At 47.7% G+C, this 16,754-nt stretch overlaps 1 protein-coding gene across 2 annotated transcripts; it reads left to right on the top strand.

Annotated features, from left to right (window-relative positions):
• The first annotated feature begins 14,902 nt into the window (after positions 1–14,902).
• Positions 14,903–16,342, top strand: LOC101762892. 2 transcript variants are annotated; one of them, XM_022827367.1, is made up of 3 exons: positions 14,903–15,062; positions 15,185–15,325; positions 15,430–16,342. In XM_022827367.1, exons 1-3 carry the CDS (start codon positions 14,949–14,951, stop codon positions 16,177–16,179), a joined length of 1,005 nt encoding a protein of 334 aa, XP_022683102.1. In that variant the 5' UTR covers positions 14,903–14,948; the 3' UTR covers positions 16,180–16,342. The 2 variants fall into 2 exon arrangements, with proteins under 2 accessions (XP_022683102.1, XP_004972620.1); XM_004972563.3 differs by having other exon boundaries at positions 14,904–15,062; positions 15,176–15,325.
• The last annotated feature ends 412 nt before the right edge of the window (positions 16,343–16,754 follow it).

The following is a 16,754-nucleotide window of genomic DNA, read 5'->3' as shown; positions in this document are numbered from 1 at the left end:
CATACCATCCAGGTGCCTTTTCCACTTGGAGATGCACCCAGACACGCCTACAGAATAAATATTGCTACAAACCATAACCTCAATTTAGGATGTTGTTCTAGCGGAGGACGCATCTGATGATGAGGAAGTTATCTTAGATGCGCACTTCATGTGTAGAGCACAAATAATTAGTTTAGCCTAAAAGACTAAGTAAAGTATACTAAACATTTGCACATGCTACCACGGTACCACTTAAGGATAACGAAGATGTACATAAGCAAATCTGCATAGATGCTATTTGTTTTCAACTTATTAACACTAACTAGTAAGAGCGTCATGTAGAGTAGTAATTTGCATGTGGGAGTCAAAGAGCTGCTGATTCTAATGAATCGCTGGACCACAGGACACTACGCTGCTGCTCGCCGAGGGAGAGCAGACCGATCCTGCTCCGTGCGCCCAGCTGCCACTACTGCTCGCGAGCCGCACCGCCGGCCGCTGTATCGCGCGCCGACGTCGCCGCTAGGATCGAATCGGCAAGAATAGGACTGGGCAGCGTACACAAGCAATTGGCCATTGTACTGGGCACCTGGCCCCAGCAGGCCCGGCCGTGGGTGCTCCGTCTCTCACTCTCCTCTTCATCTCGGTCTCATGGCGACAGAGGGGGCGAGGTGCAGGGGTCGACGAGGAAGATGGAGGTGGGGGTGTGAGGCAAGCATGCCGGTAGCTGGGGCGGCCGCCCCACCCCGCCTACATGTAGCTCCGCCCTGTCGAAGGCTACAAATAGCTCATACTGAAAAGCTCCTGAACAGAAGGGGCCTGCGTATATGGGCGAAGAGCCAGTGAACAACCCTCATCATCGTGCCAGGAGATGGCGCCATGCTTCCCTCATCTGGAACGCTAGCCGGGGATGGCGCCATGATCCTCGGGCACGAGCGCCCAATATCGAGCCTCAGCAAGTTCATCTGAGCACTGAATACCATACTTCCTCCCACACAATGACACTTTCCCCTTCTGTTATCGTTTAATTTGTCTCACTGTACTTTGTGTTTCACTTGCCATCGTCACCTTTTAAAGTCTGATCAAAAGGGTACTGAGAAGACAGATCTCGAAGAAAACAGTCCGGCGGCGCCTCCGATGGCTAGTGGTCTTGCTCGTTTGCTGTCGAGAAGCGCTCTTGTCAAGCAGATCAAGCGCATACCCCAGCTCGTTCCTGCGGTTGGGATCTTGCTCTTCAGACATATACTTAGCTTATTAGCTAATATTGTAATTTGTTCATTCAATTCTCTTCTTAGCTTCACTTATCTTTAATTTAATTGTTGTCCGGTCCGGAATGAGCAGGTCTCCCATGGGACCCCACAAGATCAACTTAAGCAGCAGCATAAACGTTGCTCCAAATATTCCCAGAAAGCCCTCCTGTTCGCGATCACCACGTTCGTGGCATACCTGGGTTCTTCATCAGCGTCGTCGTCCACAGGAAACATAGCCTTTAAGATCGCCATGGCGGCCTTCTTCGTTGCAATCCCCATAGACCTCATCTCCGCAACCAGGACGCCAAAGTGGGGATGCGCCTTGGTCTACCTCTCGTGGTTCCTTCTGGTGCTACTGTCATACCTCCTGCTCTGTCATTCCACAAGGACTACAGCTACGCCATCATCCCCGTGCCGCTCCTCATCTTTGCGGCTCTCCTTCAACGCAAGCTGCGGCCTAGTGTGAGGCAACAAAGCACCACCAACATCGTCGAACCTTTTCAACATCCCAACTCCAATAATGAAGCTGACGAAGATCTTGGCACAGACGACAAGGCTGATCAAGATCTTGAGAACATCTTTGATTGGTCTGCAGGTCTCGTCAACTGTGGGGGTCTCGTCAGCATGATCTTGGGACCACATGCATGTATATGGTAGGGCCAAACCAACTCACAGCAGCTAGCGTCATTGGGTTCTTGCTCTTCATCACAGTTGTGCTGTTGCTTTACCTGATGATGGTCACAACCGTAAGAACTGCGGCACTAATTCTCTATATAAGGTACCTCGCCTACTTGCTGGACGTCCCTGCTTGTGGGCACGCTTATTGCAACCTTCATCCATGGAGTTTGGCTTTCAAGGAACTAGCAAGAGGTGGCCCACGCGAATAGTGCATCTAGATTCGAACTATGTACTCACTCATCTATCAACATGATTCCAAGCAACTAAAAAAAAATCTGTCAATATGATTGCAAGCAACTGTCCAAGCCTGGGCTCTCACATTCTTCTACGCTGATCCACAATGCTGATGTGATATTGATCCCTGTTGTAAGTTGCCACTTTGTTGTTTTCAGCTCTAGAAAATGTTTGGCCACCCACCTGCCTTATAACATGCATGATGGCAATTTGAGTGGGTACTTGTCATTCCCGCAGGTGAGAATGTGTCATTAAGGAGCGCAAACAGACGACACCAATTGCATGTTTATGACACTTACAAAGTAGTCATTAATCAGAAGACCTTTTTTATTGATAATACAACCAAGACAACATGAAAAGACAATTAAAGCATATCAGGAAAGTGAGAAGCTTAGAGGTGATAGATTGTGACCTATTCAAATATATAAAAACATAGCCGATCCCTTTAAAAAAGGCCATCATGAAATGTCATAGAAAATGCCTCAAGGGAGATGAGTATGAGACCTATATGTGAGTTGTACCATTGTGGCAACCCAACATTTGTGATTGAAGATTCCGTAAATTAGGATTTATTTGAGAAGAACAACCTATTCATACAACTCACATAGATCTCTAAGAGATAGAATACTCTCAAAGATACTTGGTTACATGCCTTATTATGCTTACATGGGCTTTAATTAGGTCTATGCTATGCTATAGAGCATTCTAAAAGGAGATACCTATATGAGCCCAACAAAGACCCATCACAGTCTATGAAACTTGGTGAGCTCTAGCAAGCTCATGAAGAGGGAGTATATCATATATACTCCATCCATGGGTTACACTACTGGCAACTAGGTACCAATAACGGCTTTGACTCAAACTTGTTCAAAACGGGCAAAAGGTGGCCCCGCGCATATACCGCGTCTAGATTCAAACCATGTATTCACTACCCATCAATATGATTGCAAGCAACTGTCCAAGCAAGGCTCTCATATTCTTGATCCACAATGCTGATGTGTTATTTATCACTGTTGTAAGTTGCCACTTAGTTATTTTAAGCCCTAGAAAATATTTTGCCACCCACCTGCCTTATATCATGCTGGCAATTCCACCCACCCAGGCATAATAAATTATTCATTAATTAGTAGGTCTTCTAGCAAGCTCATGAAGAGACTAGGGAGTACGAGATACACTCCACCAGTGGGCAGCCGAGTACTGATTACGCTATTAGTCAGCCCAGTACTGATTACGCTATTAGTCAAACTTGTTCGCACAAAATGTGGAATTGATGATGTAGTGATTTATCCCATGTATGTAGATCAATACTTATTAGAGTGGGATTTGGATCTTGAATAAACAACTTAGTAATTTAAATGATTCAGATGTACTCCCTCCGTTCCAAATTATGGGCGTGTTTGGCATGGCTCTGGAGCTGAACTCCAGCAACTCCAGTCAATTTTCCAGCCAAATACCCCAGCTTCAAAACTCCATGGAGCTGTAGTGCAAATGAGGGTGGATTTTTAGAGCACCTCTTTTGCAACTCCAAAACCACCCAATATGAACCTCCTCGTGGAGTTGGTGGGTAATTACCCACCAATACCCCTGATTTCATAGAAAAAACGGTTCACTCCTTTCTCCCGAGACCCCCCGCGCTTGTTCCTTGTGTTCCTCGTGCCCGACCCTCGCCTCCTCCCCTCCACCACCGCCCCTTTCTTGCTGCTCCTCCCCATCCAGGCCCTCCTCACCACCGCTGGCCTCCTCTCCCACCACCCGGACCTCTCCCTCCTCCGGCTCAACTCCCTCCTCCACACCCTCTCCTGCCGCACCACCTCCCCAGCCCACTCGCGCCTCGCGCTCAGCCTCCTCCGTGACATGCTCTCCCCCGCCACGCCACTTCCCGCCCCTGAACCACCTCTCCTTCCCTTTCGCGCTCTCCACCGCCGCAGTAGACGCCTCGGACTCCTCCTCCAATGCCAGGGCCGGAGCGTAGCTCCACACGGCGGGACGGTGTCCGAAGGCGGGTGCGGCGCATGGATGTGCCGCAGGGAAGGTTGGGTCACGTCGGAGGGCGAGTCCGCACGAGCGCCGATGACAAGCTTCGTCCTAAGCTCGAGCGGCTCTTGGCGTGATGAGCATGAGGCCGCCGGCGCAAACGCGTCCGTGTTCTACCTCCCCATCGTCCTCGCTTGCATTGTCCTCTTCCTCATCGTCCTCCTCGGCTCTCTCGACCCCGATGCCCAGGAATCACCTCCAATCCGCAGGGCCCCGAGGTGAGCGCTCGCTATGTCCCCATCAAATCTTCTGCACGTAGAGGGTGGGATTCGACTGGGGTGGAATTGAATTGAATCCTCAGGGCGGCGGCGGACGGGGATTGCGGGATCTCGGTAGGGATCGTGCGGGCGCCGATCCAATACATATGACTCACGGATTATTCTTTCTTCCTCTGTTGCTGTTGCTGCAACCTGCAGGTTCTGCTCTTGAGCGCATGAAGCCTAGCAACCTGCCATGGACCTGGTGGGACCGTTGCTGGTGGCCATGGCCAGCTTGCTTGACGCCCCCGAGCTCCAGTTCTTCGACCGTCGCATGCTTGGAGAGGATGGTGAGGGAGGACGGGGTCTAGGAAGAAGAGGAGGAAGAAGAAGGGAATAAGAGGATGACATGTGGGACCATGAGTTGGGGGCAAGAATGACAATTCACCTTCAAACTCCTCTTTTTTGGAGCTGGGGACACCCTCCCAGCCAAACATCTCCATCAGACAGCTCCAACTCCACCCAGAGCTGGCTCCACCTAGAGTTCTGGAGTGGAACAGCTCCACCTAGAGTTGGAGCCATGTCAAGCAGGGCATGTTGTTTTAGCTTTTTTATATTCAGACTTTGTTATGCACATAGATATACCATATGTCTAAATGCATCTAGAAAAGTTAAAACAACCTATAATTTGGGATGGAGGGAGTAAAAACATAAATAATTCGATCAGGGACCTATATAACCCAAGTGTGCATTTTACTCTTAAGTTATGTTTGCCTCGTATGTCATTCGGCGCTTAAAAACGGTCTGCTTTCGGATGAGAGAATACACACAAAATGAAAAGCTCACCAAAATCCTGCTATCCTACATCCACAAGCAAAGCAAAGAATGATCCACTGCTACGGCTTCACACAAGTATTAATTCATTTTAATTTTTCTTCTATATTACTCCTCCTCCGTCCTAAATTCTATCCGTTTTGATCCACCGCGCGGCGCCTGACTCAGCGGCAGCAGGACGCGGCGGCGACGGAGCAGCACCGGATCATGATGAACACCTACCGCGTGTCCCGCGTCCCGGGCCACGTCCGCATCCTCAACCCGGACGCCTACACGCCGGGGCTCGTCGCCATCGGCCCGCTCCACGCCAGCGATGCCGAGCGCCGCCTCCGCCAGGGGAACCGGCTCAAGTTGGCATACCTCAACAGCCTCATCTCCCGTGGCCACCCTGATGACTCCCGGCACCTCGCCTTCGCCGTCATCAAGGACTACGTCCGCCTCGTCGCCGCACGCGAGCGGGAGGCCCGCGCCATGTATGCCTGCTAGTGGGGCGGGTTGAAGTGAGTATTTCGGGGCAGGTCTTCGCACGGGGTTCCTGTGGATGGGTGGTAATGGGTTCCAGAGGTTAGCGGGTCGGGGCGGGTTGGGTATACTGAAAGTGCGGGTCAGAGAGGGTTGGAACCGGTCCTACCTCGCAGGGGTGCAGCGTGAGTCCTGCAGAAAGGCGGCGCCGCCACCGCCGGGCATTGCTTCTCTTGGGCGTGGGCGCAGGCGCCGCCATCGCACCGGAGCTCTCGTCATCTGGGGCCTTTCTCTTGCGTGCGGGCGGTGCCGCCGCCGATGTATCGACGGAGTCCTTGTCGCCCGCCGCCTTCTCCTTGCATTGCGGCCATCAGCGGCAGCGGTTCCCCCACACATCGTATCCTCATCCTCCCGGGCCCCGCCACAGGATCCTTCCACGCCTTCGAGCACCTCTTCCAGACCGGCGAGGTCCCGTACCACCCCGCCGGTCCCATCCCCGCATGTGCCCACCGAGGCGGTCGTGGCTGTCGTCCGCGCCGTGGAGGGGCGCCACTGAAGGAGAAGAGGGGCCCGTCCCTGCGCCCGTCGGACGCTACCGCCCCTTCCTTGCGCTCGTGCTCGCCGGCCAGGAGGGGCGCCGTCGAAGGAGAAGAGGGGCTGTCCTCGCACCCGCCGGCCGCCACCACCCCTTCCCTGCTGCTCCTGCTCACCGGTCAGTGCGGCCTGTCCCCGTGGCCGCCGCCGCCGCCCCTTCCCTACCACTCCTGCTCGCCGGCTGGGACGGCTCGTCCCTGCGGCCGCCGCCGCTGCCCCTTCCCTGCGCTCGTGCTCACCGACCGTGGTGCGCACCTGTCCTGTCGTAGCAACCCATGGCAAAACCCACCATCAGTGGGGCGGGTTGGGGAGGGTTGATTAATTAGGTTTTTGGGTGGGGGCAGATCTGCCTAATTATCTCAGGTGTTGCGGGTAGGGGCGGGTAGAGCCCCCATTAGCAGGCCTAGTTTAGCCATCTATAAGCACTACTATGTCAACGTGCCCTGGCTTCTGCCGTTCTCCAGACCTTCTCAGCCTTCAAGCAAAAGCTCAAGGATTATTGGACCTAAAAAAAGATTCAACGTTCATGTCAACAAAGATTATTGGGTGTTTGCAGAGGAGGATCTAAAGAGGCCCGAGCGAGGAGGCCAGGCTCCCTCCCCTCATCGCTCCGATTTCTAGTTTTCAGTTATTGGCCCAACTTTCCACCATTAGGAGGGCCCACAGGTAACCACAAATTAGTACCCACAGCCCCACCCGGCCGCTTGTGTGAAGGCCCAAGAGGACACCAGGAGAAGGCCGCCTAGTCTCTGTTTTTTTTTTTGAGATTAGCTCTTTATTCATAAGAGTGATTCAGCGGATACACATCTTAGACACCATCAGGAAAATACAATGCTGTTAGATTGAACAAGCACAAAGTTCGTTCGACTGAGTTAACCCATGAGCTACCTTATTAGCACTATATGAACAAAAGCGACTGAAGTAAACTTTCTTGATAAAGCTTTGATGTCTACGATAGTAGCGCCCACTTGAGACCAGTCCTTTCTCGTGCATTCAGCTTCGAAACAAGGGATAATCAATCAGACTGGATCAAAATTTTGTGGAAGGCTTCCTCGTTAGCTGAAGCTTCAAAACAAGGTGGGTTTCGCAGCTTCATCCATAGTGAATGGACCGTGACACCCTAAGAGGGGGTTGAGGGGTTGAATTGGGTGTTCTAAAAACTAATTCTCCAAGCACATATAAAAATCTATTCCAATTTTTAGATGTGCACTAAGTTTTTCTATGTGTTTCTATCTCTACCGCAAAATAGTTTTGCATTCTAGGTTCCAATCCTATAAACTATACATGGAAATTCTAGGAAAGGTAAACACTGAATGTAAAGTGTAATATGAAATGCGGAAGGGAAATAAAGTAGAGAAGGCAAACTCCTGGCACGGTGCCACGACAATTTTTACCGAGGTATCAGAAAGCAAAGCTTTTCACTAGTCCTCGTTCTTGGAGCCACTCTTAAGGGAACGCTCCCCGGTCATGTAACTCCGTAGGATAGCTGACGGGTCTTCCCCACGTACAAGTGGGTCTCCGTCTAACCTTTCTCGGATGCTCATCGCCGCTCTTCACTTGTTAGTGCTTCGACAAAATGCCAAGGGCCTCTCCACCCTTTCACATGCACTGGCCGACCACTCAACAAACGTGATTGGAGAGTCTCACAAGGCTTACAAGCCTCGGATTCACGACTCTTGATGCATGCAAGCACCGATAACAAGGAGGTGTGTGTAGGATAATCCCTAAAGCAATGTGCTAATGGGCCTAAACTAGTACTTATCAAAATCTAAGCCTTATGCTAATTATCTTTATCTAAACCTTGAGCACTTTGGTAGATAGAGCACTTGTGTATATGTGGAAATCAAGATTATAGCTTCTCCAAACTCTAACAAACATGATATGGCCAGGCAATAGGGTATAAATAGCCCCAAGCTAAGAAACTAGTCGTTGCTCCAACGGTCACAAAATCTGTGATCATCGACTGATTCAGTGCCCCCAGTTGTGCACCAACAAATGAGTCAGTGGTCTGCCTCCAGGTAAACGTTGAGCTGCTATCGCCCGGACCCCACATGTTTCACTGACTATTTCAGTGACATGTGAAGAAGGTTTTAAATCTCATGCTATAGCTGCCGCTGTGGTTTGCTATAGCCATTTGAGACTAGACACGGCTATTCATTCTCACGTACAATTTAGCCACTATATCCCGCTATAACCTCATTTAGCTTCGTTATTAGTTGTTTTAGAGTCTTGCCGCTAAAGCCCTTAGCCTGCTATTTAATGAGTCACAGTCTTCACCGGCGTTCATTCATCGATTGATTCGTTGCGTTAGTCACTGTTAGCACCGTATGAATAGGTGAGGCCTCAAATAACTTTGAAAAGTTTTAGAGCTGAATCTGAGCCGATTTCGAGCTGAGCCGATCACAACGATTGATTCGGTGGTGATCCGCTATGTGTACCGAATGGGTCAGTGCACACAGTACACGTCCTTGGCTTCCTCTTGCCACTGACTGATTTGGTGCTTTCGCCAATAGTCACCGTATGAATCGGTGAAATGTGTCGGTACCAGTTCCAGCAAGATTGGCTTCAAGTCTTCACATGTCTTTGTCCCAGCTTCAATACCATCATTTATATATCTCTGGATTTTTACTATCATTTGGATGCCGTAAAATTCTTCTAATTCTTTCTTTTTCTTCTCATTTTGATGGCGTTGGAATTCATCCTTAGGACCTATAAAACACCCGCAAAGGTATATCTTGCAAACACATTAGTCTCAATAACTATGTTGTCATTAATCACCAAAATCAATATGGCCTAGGTCCATTTTGCTTACAAATGGAATTGTCATGGGTGTCTGTTGATTTAAAGGTTCGCCTCCACCATCAACCATCACCACCGCCATGCTCTTCACAATCAGAGCGGAGCATCGCCTTCAAGAGATGGGCTCAATGCAGATGTTACCACTGCCTTGCACGTGACCACCAAGTCAACTCAGGTAGGGACTCCTTCCGTTGCATTCGTTGTTTCCTCCCAGGACATCAAGAGCAGCATTGTCGCCTTTGGTCTCACTTTCCAACTCTGCGAGTCGACTCCAATGTGCACCCTCTTCAAAAACAAAGTTGGAGTGGCCACACCTTCACCAAGTGCATGTTGCTCTACTTTGTATGCCGACATTACAGCTAGGTCCAAGTCACAAGGACATCTCAACCCTTCATCGACTTCTCGATCACTGGTTCATGTGAAAAGGATGTCGATCCAATCTGCTATAGTTGTTGTAACTCTTTTTCTTCAACACCATTGAACCTACAGTCCATGGTTTCACCTCTAGGGGAGTTGTTGCGATAAGAGCTCTAACACATGATTGTAGTTTATTTGGGGTAGTGGTGCATCCACTGAGGGAGGATGATTCTACCATCAAGCTGTGGGTAGCACATGTGGTTGACCATTTGTGGTGTGTCGTGCCATCTGACATGGTCAAGCTCTTCGAACCCTGTTCTCCAATTCATTACTCTCTGACGCCATCGATTCTCACTTCTCTTAGCTCATCGCTAACAATGATTGGATATGTCTTGTTGTCTCCCAAATATTCATATTTCAAACCCTTCGGCAATGTCTTTTGCTTGACATCTGTCGCTTCTGGTTCTTGTTGTCTCAAGTCTCCGATGTCTTCAAATTTTTCTTCATCCATAGTTCCATATTGTGGTGACAATGCTTCCGTCGCTTCTCCCAATTCATCATCTTGGCCATCCTCATTATTTTCCATGGCTCTCAGCAAAGGTTCCCTGAACTTTTCAGCAAAGCATACACTATCCACCTCCTTATTATCAGGAGATAGAGGTAGAATTTGACAAGAAGCGGGTAGAAAATCATATGTATATTTTGCACCATCAAGATTTATAGTCACTTTTCTCTTCCCAGCATCAAGCACAGTGTTAACCAACTTAAGAAAAGACCTACCGAGGATTATATCATCATGGCATCAATAACAAAGAAATCAGTCCATATAACTTTTTCTGAGATAGTAACATCTAAATATCTAAGCACACCCAAAGGTTTGGTTGTTCTACCATCTCCCATGATTAATGTGATCGGGGTTGGAGTAAGTTGCAAGGTTCAACTATAAAGCTTATCATAAAGATTCGAAGGCATAACACTTACATGAGCTCCTATGTCGCAAAGTGCCTTGTCGATGTGTTCACCATCAATTGTGCAATTAATATGAGGATAGGCAATGATGCTCCTTCATCTTGATTGGTACTGATTGCATAAACTTGTGCCAGAATAGCAAATGGCGATGATTTGGACTTCACACCCATGATCTTTTTCACTTCGGTGACATAACCTGGGTCTACTTCTTCTTCACTGAAGAGCTTTTGAATTATTTCTCCAATTGTTTCTTTGTCAAGCATATACAAATTATGTCTTTCTGGTGGAAAATCTGCCTCTACAGCTCTGACCCACCCTTTTTGATTTGGATATGGTCCATGCTTATCAAATATTTCACTGAAATTGATAGGCACCTAATCCATTTGTTCAAACTCCCGCAGGGACTTTGCGTTGGCCAGACTTCAGATGTTTCTGGTTTGTCGTTCTTGATGTGTCGAGTGGGTTCCTTCTCATGTGCCAGTTCTTCTTCTATTTGCACCACAGGTTCTTCTTTTGTATTTTTCTGGAGTTCTATTCTGAAAATTCCAGCAAGTATTTGTCCTTGATTTTCTTGATTCTCCACTCCAGATTGATAGCTATCCCATTCTCTATTCATAGCTGCACCTCTGCTAATTTTCTATAATAGTTGAGCAGCCTCCCTGAGAGTTTTCTCCATAAGATCTACTCTTGCACACATTTGAACGAACTCCTGATATTTTTGGGTTAGTGCAAAATAGAATGTATGCAATAACACATCACTTGAGAATCTAAACTTTAGACCTTGTTGGAGTAATCTATTAAATCTATCCCAGGCTTGATCTATTCCTTCATCTTCTCCTTGCACAAAATTGATCACTTCCTTCCGAAGGTTTTGAACTTTACTTATGGAGAAAAATCTTCTGCAAAACTTTGTCATCAAAATCTCCCAATTACCCTTCGCGTCAAAAAAACTTTCTACATACCATCATTTTGCTTCACCTGCAAGTGAAAATAGGAACAAATTCCATATGAACCAAGCTGATGGAACTCCGTCTTGTTGTAGCGTGTTGCAAAGCATCATGAATCGCTCAATGTACTTGTATGGATTATCAATCTCTAGCCCTTGAAAAGGGTTACTCTTAGCCATCTCGATGATTCCTTGATTCAATTCATATTGGTTGGATTTCTGCATGTCAAACCAAGTATCGAGTTAGATTTCTGCATGTCGAATTGGTTGGTCAATTGTATTGCATAGTCCCTTAGTGACTTTTCCCCTTCCTCCTTGTTTAGATTGACCAGAGTCATCTGGACACAAAAAATAAAAATAAAGACTTTCTTTTCTAGAGAGAAGGTTAGATGTTAGAGGTTAACAAAAATTAATACAAAGTTGAACGTAGCAAAATTGACTTACTCCCCAGCAACGGTGCTAGAAAAGCTTGTTGATGGCAGTTAGCACACCAATTTGTGAACCACAAGTGCACAAATCAGTTGTAGCTCTTCCCTTAGAGTACTCCCCCAAGGTTTATCAATCCGTGGAACAAGTGGATTTGCACACTTAACTAGGTATTAGTCTAAGTAACTGAAAGCACTTGGTGTATGAGATTGATCTAACTAATCTAAGCAATCTAGATCAAAGCAGGTAGAGAGAGTAAAGGTGTGCACAAGATAGATAAAATGCTTGTCCTAGAGATCTAGGATCACTTTCAGATGCAATCGCCAAGAGTTAACAAAACATATGTAAGTGTCACCATGAGTGGATGTGAACCAAGCCCAACACTTTCCCTCCCGCACACTATTCACTACACAAGGGTACTCAACTATCGAACAAAGAACACGACAAGATGATTGTTCTAGGAAAGCAAAGATACAACCTAAAGTAGTGCTAGCCAGCCATTCATGAAAGTACATCATCAAGATATGAAAGATAACAGATTGATCTCACAAAGAGGTTTGGCGATTACAAATCAAGATCTCAATACAACCCTGAGGACAAACAAAGACTTTACCCCCATAATCTTACACATGTTGATAAATTTTAGGGTAAAGGATGCCCTGTAGATCAACTGGATCGAGGACGATGACGGACGGGGGCAGGAAAGACTCAGGCCAATCGGCATGGGCACCTCTGAGCCAATCGTCTTAGAGGGTTTTCACCTCCCCTGGTGCTCCTCTTTGCGTGGCCTCCTCTGGATCCAATCTTTTCTCCATTTTTCTTACTTGTGGCGGCGGTGGATGATGCTTTCGTGGTGATCTCCTCTCCCCGTTTGTCTCTCCCTTCCTTGATCTAATGAGGTTGTATTTATAGTCCCTTGTAGGCGGCAGCTCTGGGTCAATTTTGGTGAAAAATCCCTAGAGGATGTCGTGGACGTCATGCTGAAAAAACGTGGGCTCGACCGGGCCCAGGATTGGGCCAGGTCGATCAGTATGGGCCCTTTCTAGCCCTCCTGGTCCTCGGTGAAAAATCCCTAGAGGATGTCGTGGACGTCATGCTGAAAAAATGTGGGCTCGACCGGACCCAGGATTGGGCCAGGCCGATCAGCATGGGCCCTTTCTAGCCCTCCTGGTCCTCTCCTTCCTCGTGTTAGCTCCCCTCGACGATCCATGTCCAAATATTCATTTAGCTGCTTGTGAAAACCCCTTGATTATATCGTATTTCTGCCAAAACACAACATGCTCCAAAATACAACGTGTATGCAATAATGGAGTTATTTCACGTGCCAAGTGGCGGGTTAGTGTAAGAATAAGCATGAAAACACTAGTTAAACAACACTAAAAGTGTGTAAATAACAAGCGTCAACATGCTAGCAAACCACTCCAAGATTAAGGTATTTCATCGTTGAACAACGAGACATGAAAGCAGGTACGAACATAAAAGTTGACTTGCGAGCCAAATATATGAAAAAACAGTAACTGAAATCGATGTTTATGTACTGCCAATGGACAAGAAGAAATTCAGAGCAGAAGAGAGAGTAGGAGAAGCAAACATGGTTTGCATACCTGATCAGACGATCTTGCTACTGAATCTTCTCCATGCGTGTCGCCAAGCAAATGGAGCCTCCAGGAGAGGACAGGAACGCAAAGGAAGGGTCGTAGATCTCAACTCCATGGATATGAACTCCATGGACGATCTTATACCTGATTTATCTTAAGACCGAAAACGAAAGTTACAATCAAATTCGATAAAGCTTTACTTCTCCGTGGTATCCAATAGCAATGATTGCCACTTTGTTGTGCTACCACCGTCGACCCTGTGGCCAAGAAAGATAGAGGATAAACAGAGAACCAAACAAGATATGATGTAGACAAAATCCCAATTGCACCGTGTTAATGAAGACTGTAATAGTCGCCCATCTTGAAAAGAGGATCTATAAACCATTAGATAAACCTCAGTGAGCTGACTGTCTCAAATTTGATCCTGCATCGCTATCCGTCAAGGCAACCACAACCCTCTCACGAGCCTTTCACCATTGCTGGATTGAAAACTAGTACGACGAGGAAGAGAGATCTGGACTATTATTTGAAACAACTTCGCCATCAACTGATCAACTCTACCCGAACAATGAAGCCATGGGCACAAAATCGATAGCCAAAACCGCCTCGCCCAGGAAGAAAGCACTGAACTCTATGATGGCCAGGTGAACAAAATAAGAAAATGCGTCATCATCACCATCATTAATAACAGTTAAGATGTATACATTGTTTAAGTAAAACCTAAACGACCACTAGATCTACTAGGGATGATATGGATCCCGGCCGGTTCCTTCTACCTACCGGCGCCTCACTGGAGAGGAAGAGGGAGCGGGACCAAAGGGTGACGGTGGTAGGGCCTACGGGAAACAGAAGCTTTGCCGGCACTCGGCAAAGGCCTAAAAACACTCGGCAAAGGCTTTGCCGAGTGTAACACTCGGCAAAGAGCACACGGCAAATTTTGTGTCGGCAAAGACTAGTTTGCCGAGTGTCAAAACTCGAACACTCGGCAAACATTTTGCCGACGGCCAAAAAACACTCGGCGAAAAGATGTACTCAGCGAAATGCGCGCTGACGGCGTCGGGGTAACGGCAGGTTTGCCGAGTGCCAGACGGGAGGCACTCGGCAAACACCGGCTCTTTGCCGAGTGCCAACACTCGGCAAAGACCGGACCTTTGCCGAGTGTCATCCACTGGGCACTCGGCAAACCCGGTTTGTTTGCCGTGTGCCGGGTCCCGGTGGTAGGGCCTCGGTGCTTTCTTGATGGTGAATTGGTGATAGTAGTAATAGGAAAGCACACTGTTGACTAGTCTAAAAGCAGTAGAATTGAACTATTCAGATTTCAGAGACTGCTAAATGCTCTCTACGTGCATGCACTATATACCGACAGTTTAGCGGCCACCGTCAATGACAATGACGGTAATATAAGGCCTGCTTTTTATTCAAAAGATGTTGCGATCACAGGGACTATAATCCATGTGATATGCAGCCATGGAGTTGACTCCGGAGTCCACGATTAGCCCATATGCAGCCATGGAGTTGACTCCCGAGTCCACGATTAGCCCAAGCTCCGCCTGAAGATAAGGAACAAGGGGGCAGCGTCTGCCTGGCCGCGCAAATGGAGGAGCCACTGAACAGCTCTCGTCCGCCTGTGAGGCGATGGCGCCAGGCCTCCGTCTACTGGAACGCTGGCCGGCGCTTCTTCAGCAATCCTCCGGCGGAAGCACGCGACGTACGTGAGCACTGATTCCCTCCCTTCCCATCAACGAAGATTGATTTCCCCTTCGGTTATCGTGTCTCTCTCTGTACTTGAAAGTTTACTCTTGCTGTTGTGGCCTTACAAAGTCTGATCAGGATGATGAGCAAAAAGATCTCGAGAAAAACAGTACGCTTGTGCGGCAGCCACCGGCTAGTGTTCTTCTTGGTTTGCCGGCCAGAAGCTTTCTTGTCATCAATCCAATCAAGCGCACAATAAGCCGGCTAGTTCGTGCTGTGGTGGGATCTTGTTCTTCAAATAGCTTATACTACTCGCATGCCTATTTTTTATCTGTTCGATCTCCGCTTTTTTGCTTATGTTTGTGGTCCGGAAATGTAAACAGGTCGTCAATGACACCCCACAAGATCAGCTTCAGGAGCAGCAGAAACGTTGCTCCAGATATTCCCAGAAAGCCCTCCTGTTCGCGATCACCACGTTCGTGGCGTACCTAGGTTCCTCATCAGCGTCGTCTTCCACTGGGAACACAGCCTTCAAGGTCGCCATGGCGGCCTTCTTCGTCGCAATCCCCATTGACCTCATCTCCGTAACGAGGACGCCAAGGTGGGGCTACACCTTGGTCTACCTCTCGTGGTTCCTTCTGGTGCTACTGTCGTACCTCCTGCTTGTGTCATTCCACAAGGACTACCGCTGCGCCATCATCCCCGTGCTGCTCCTGTTCTTTGCGGCTCTCCTTCAACGCAAACTGCGGCCTAGTGTAAGGCAACAAAACACCACCAACACAAAACCTGCCCAACATCTCGACTCCGATGAAGGCGATGATCGAGCTCTCGAGAACGTCTTTGAATGGTCAGCAGGTGTCGTCAACTGTGGCGGTCTCATCAGCATGATCTTGGGACACTACATGTATATGGTAGGGCCGGACCACCTCACAGAAGTAAGCATCATCGGGTTCTTGTTCTTCTTCACAGTTGTGCTGGGGCTTTACCTGATGATGGTGACAACTGTAAGAAATGCGGAGCTTACTCTCTATGTAGGGATCCTCCCAGTTGTGCTGGGCTTCCTGCTTGTAGGCACGCTTATCGCAACCGTGATCCAGGGAGTTTGGCTTTCAAGGAATGATTCACACGTTTAAAGGAGAGCATTATTTTGTATTTTTCTGCCGTAATCATGCATTACAATCTGTCATTATTATATGTGGAATGTTGGAGTAAGGCGGAGGTATCAGATTTCTATTGTTGGGTGTATGTGCTCTGTGGTCATTAGTAAACAATAATCTGTCTGTGACCTTTAGTTTCCTTCTGATGTGTTGTTGCTCATAACCTCCGCGCCTGCGTGGCTGTAGACACCCCCAAAACTGAATCCAAGCCCGAACCTGAGCTCTGTGGCAAAAGAAAAAAAGAGTGACAAATTTATTTTTTAGGATAATTATTTGTTGATTAAAGTGTGTAATGGGGCATGGAATGGAAGACGGAGGCCAGAGCTCACCGAAGAGTTATTTTATATTGCGCGTGAAATTTTGTTGCGGTTCTTTGTAAGTTACTTAATTTTTAAATTCTAACTATTATTAAACACCCAAGCTTTTATACAGATTGAGTTTGACAACATAAAACTGACATTCCTAGATTCGTTAAAAATACCTTTATAACATAGAAATATTTTTATTTAAGATAATATATATTTTTTTATCTCTTTCGAGCTATGGCCACA

The sequence above is a fragment of the Setaria italica genome, chromosome VI (genome assembly GCF_000263155.2).
Source record: "Setaria italica strain Yugu1 chromosome VI, Setaria_italica_v2.0, whole genome shotgun sequence".
NCBI lineage: Eukaryota > Viridiplantae > Streptophyta > Magnoliopsida > Poales > Poaceae > Setaria > Setaria italica.
The sequence above is the reverse complement of the archived record's forward strand: the minus strand, read 5'-3'. Positions and strand labels throughout refer to the sequence as shown.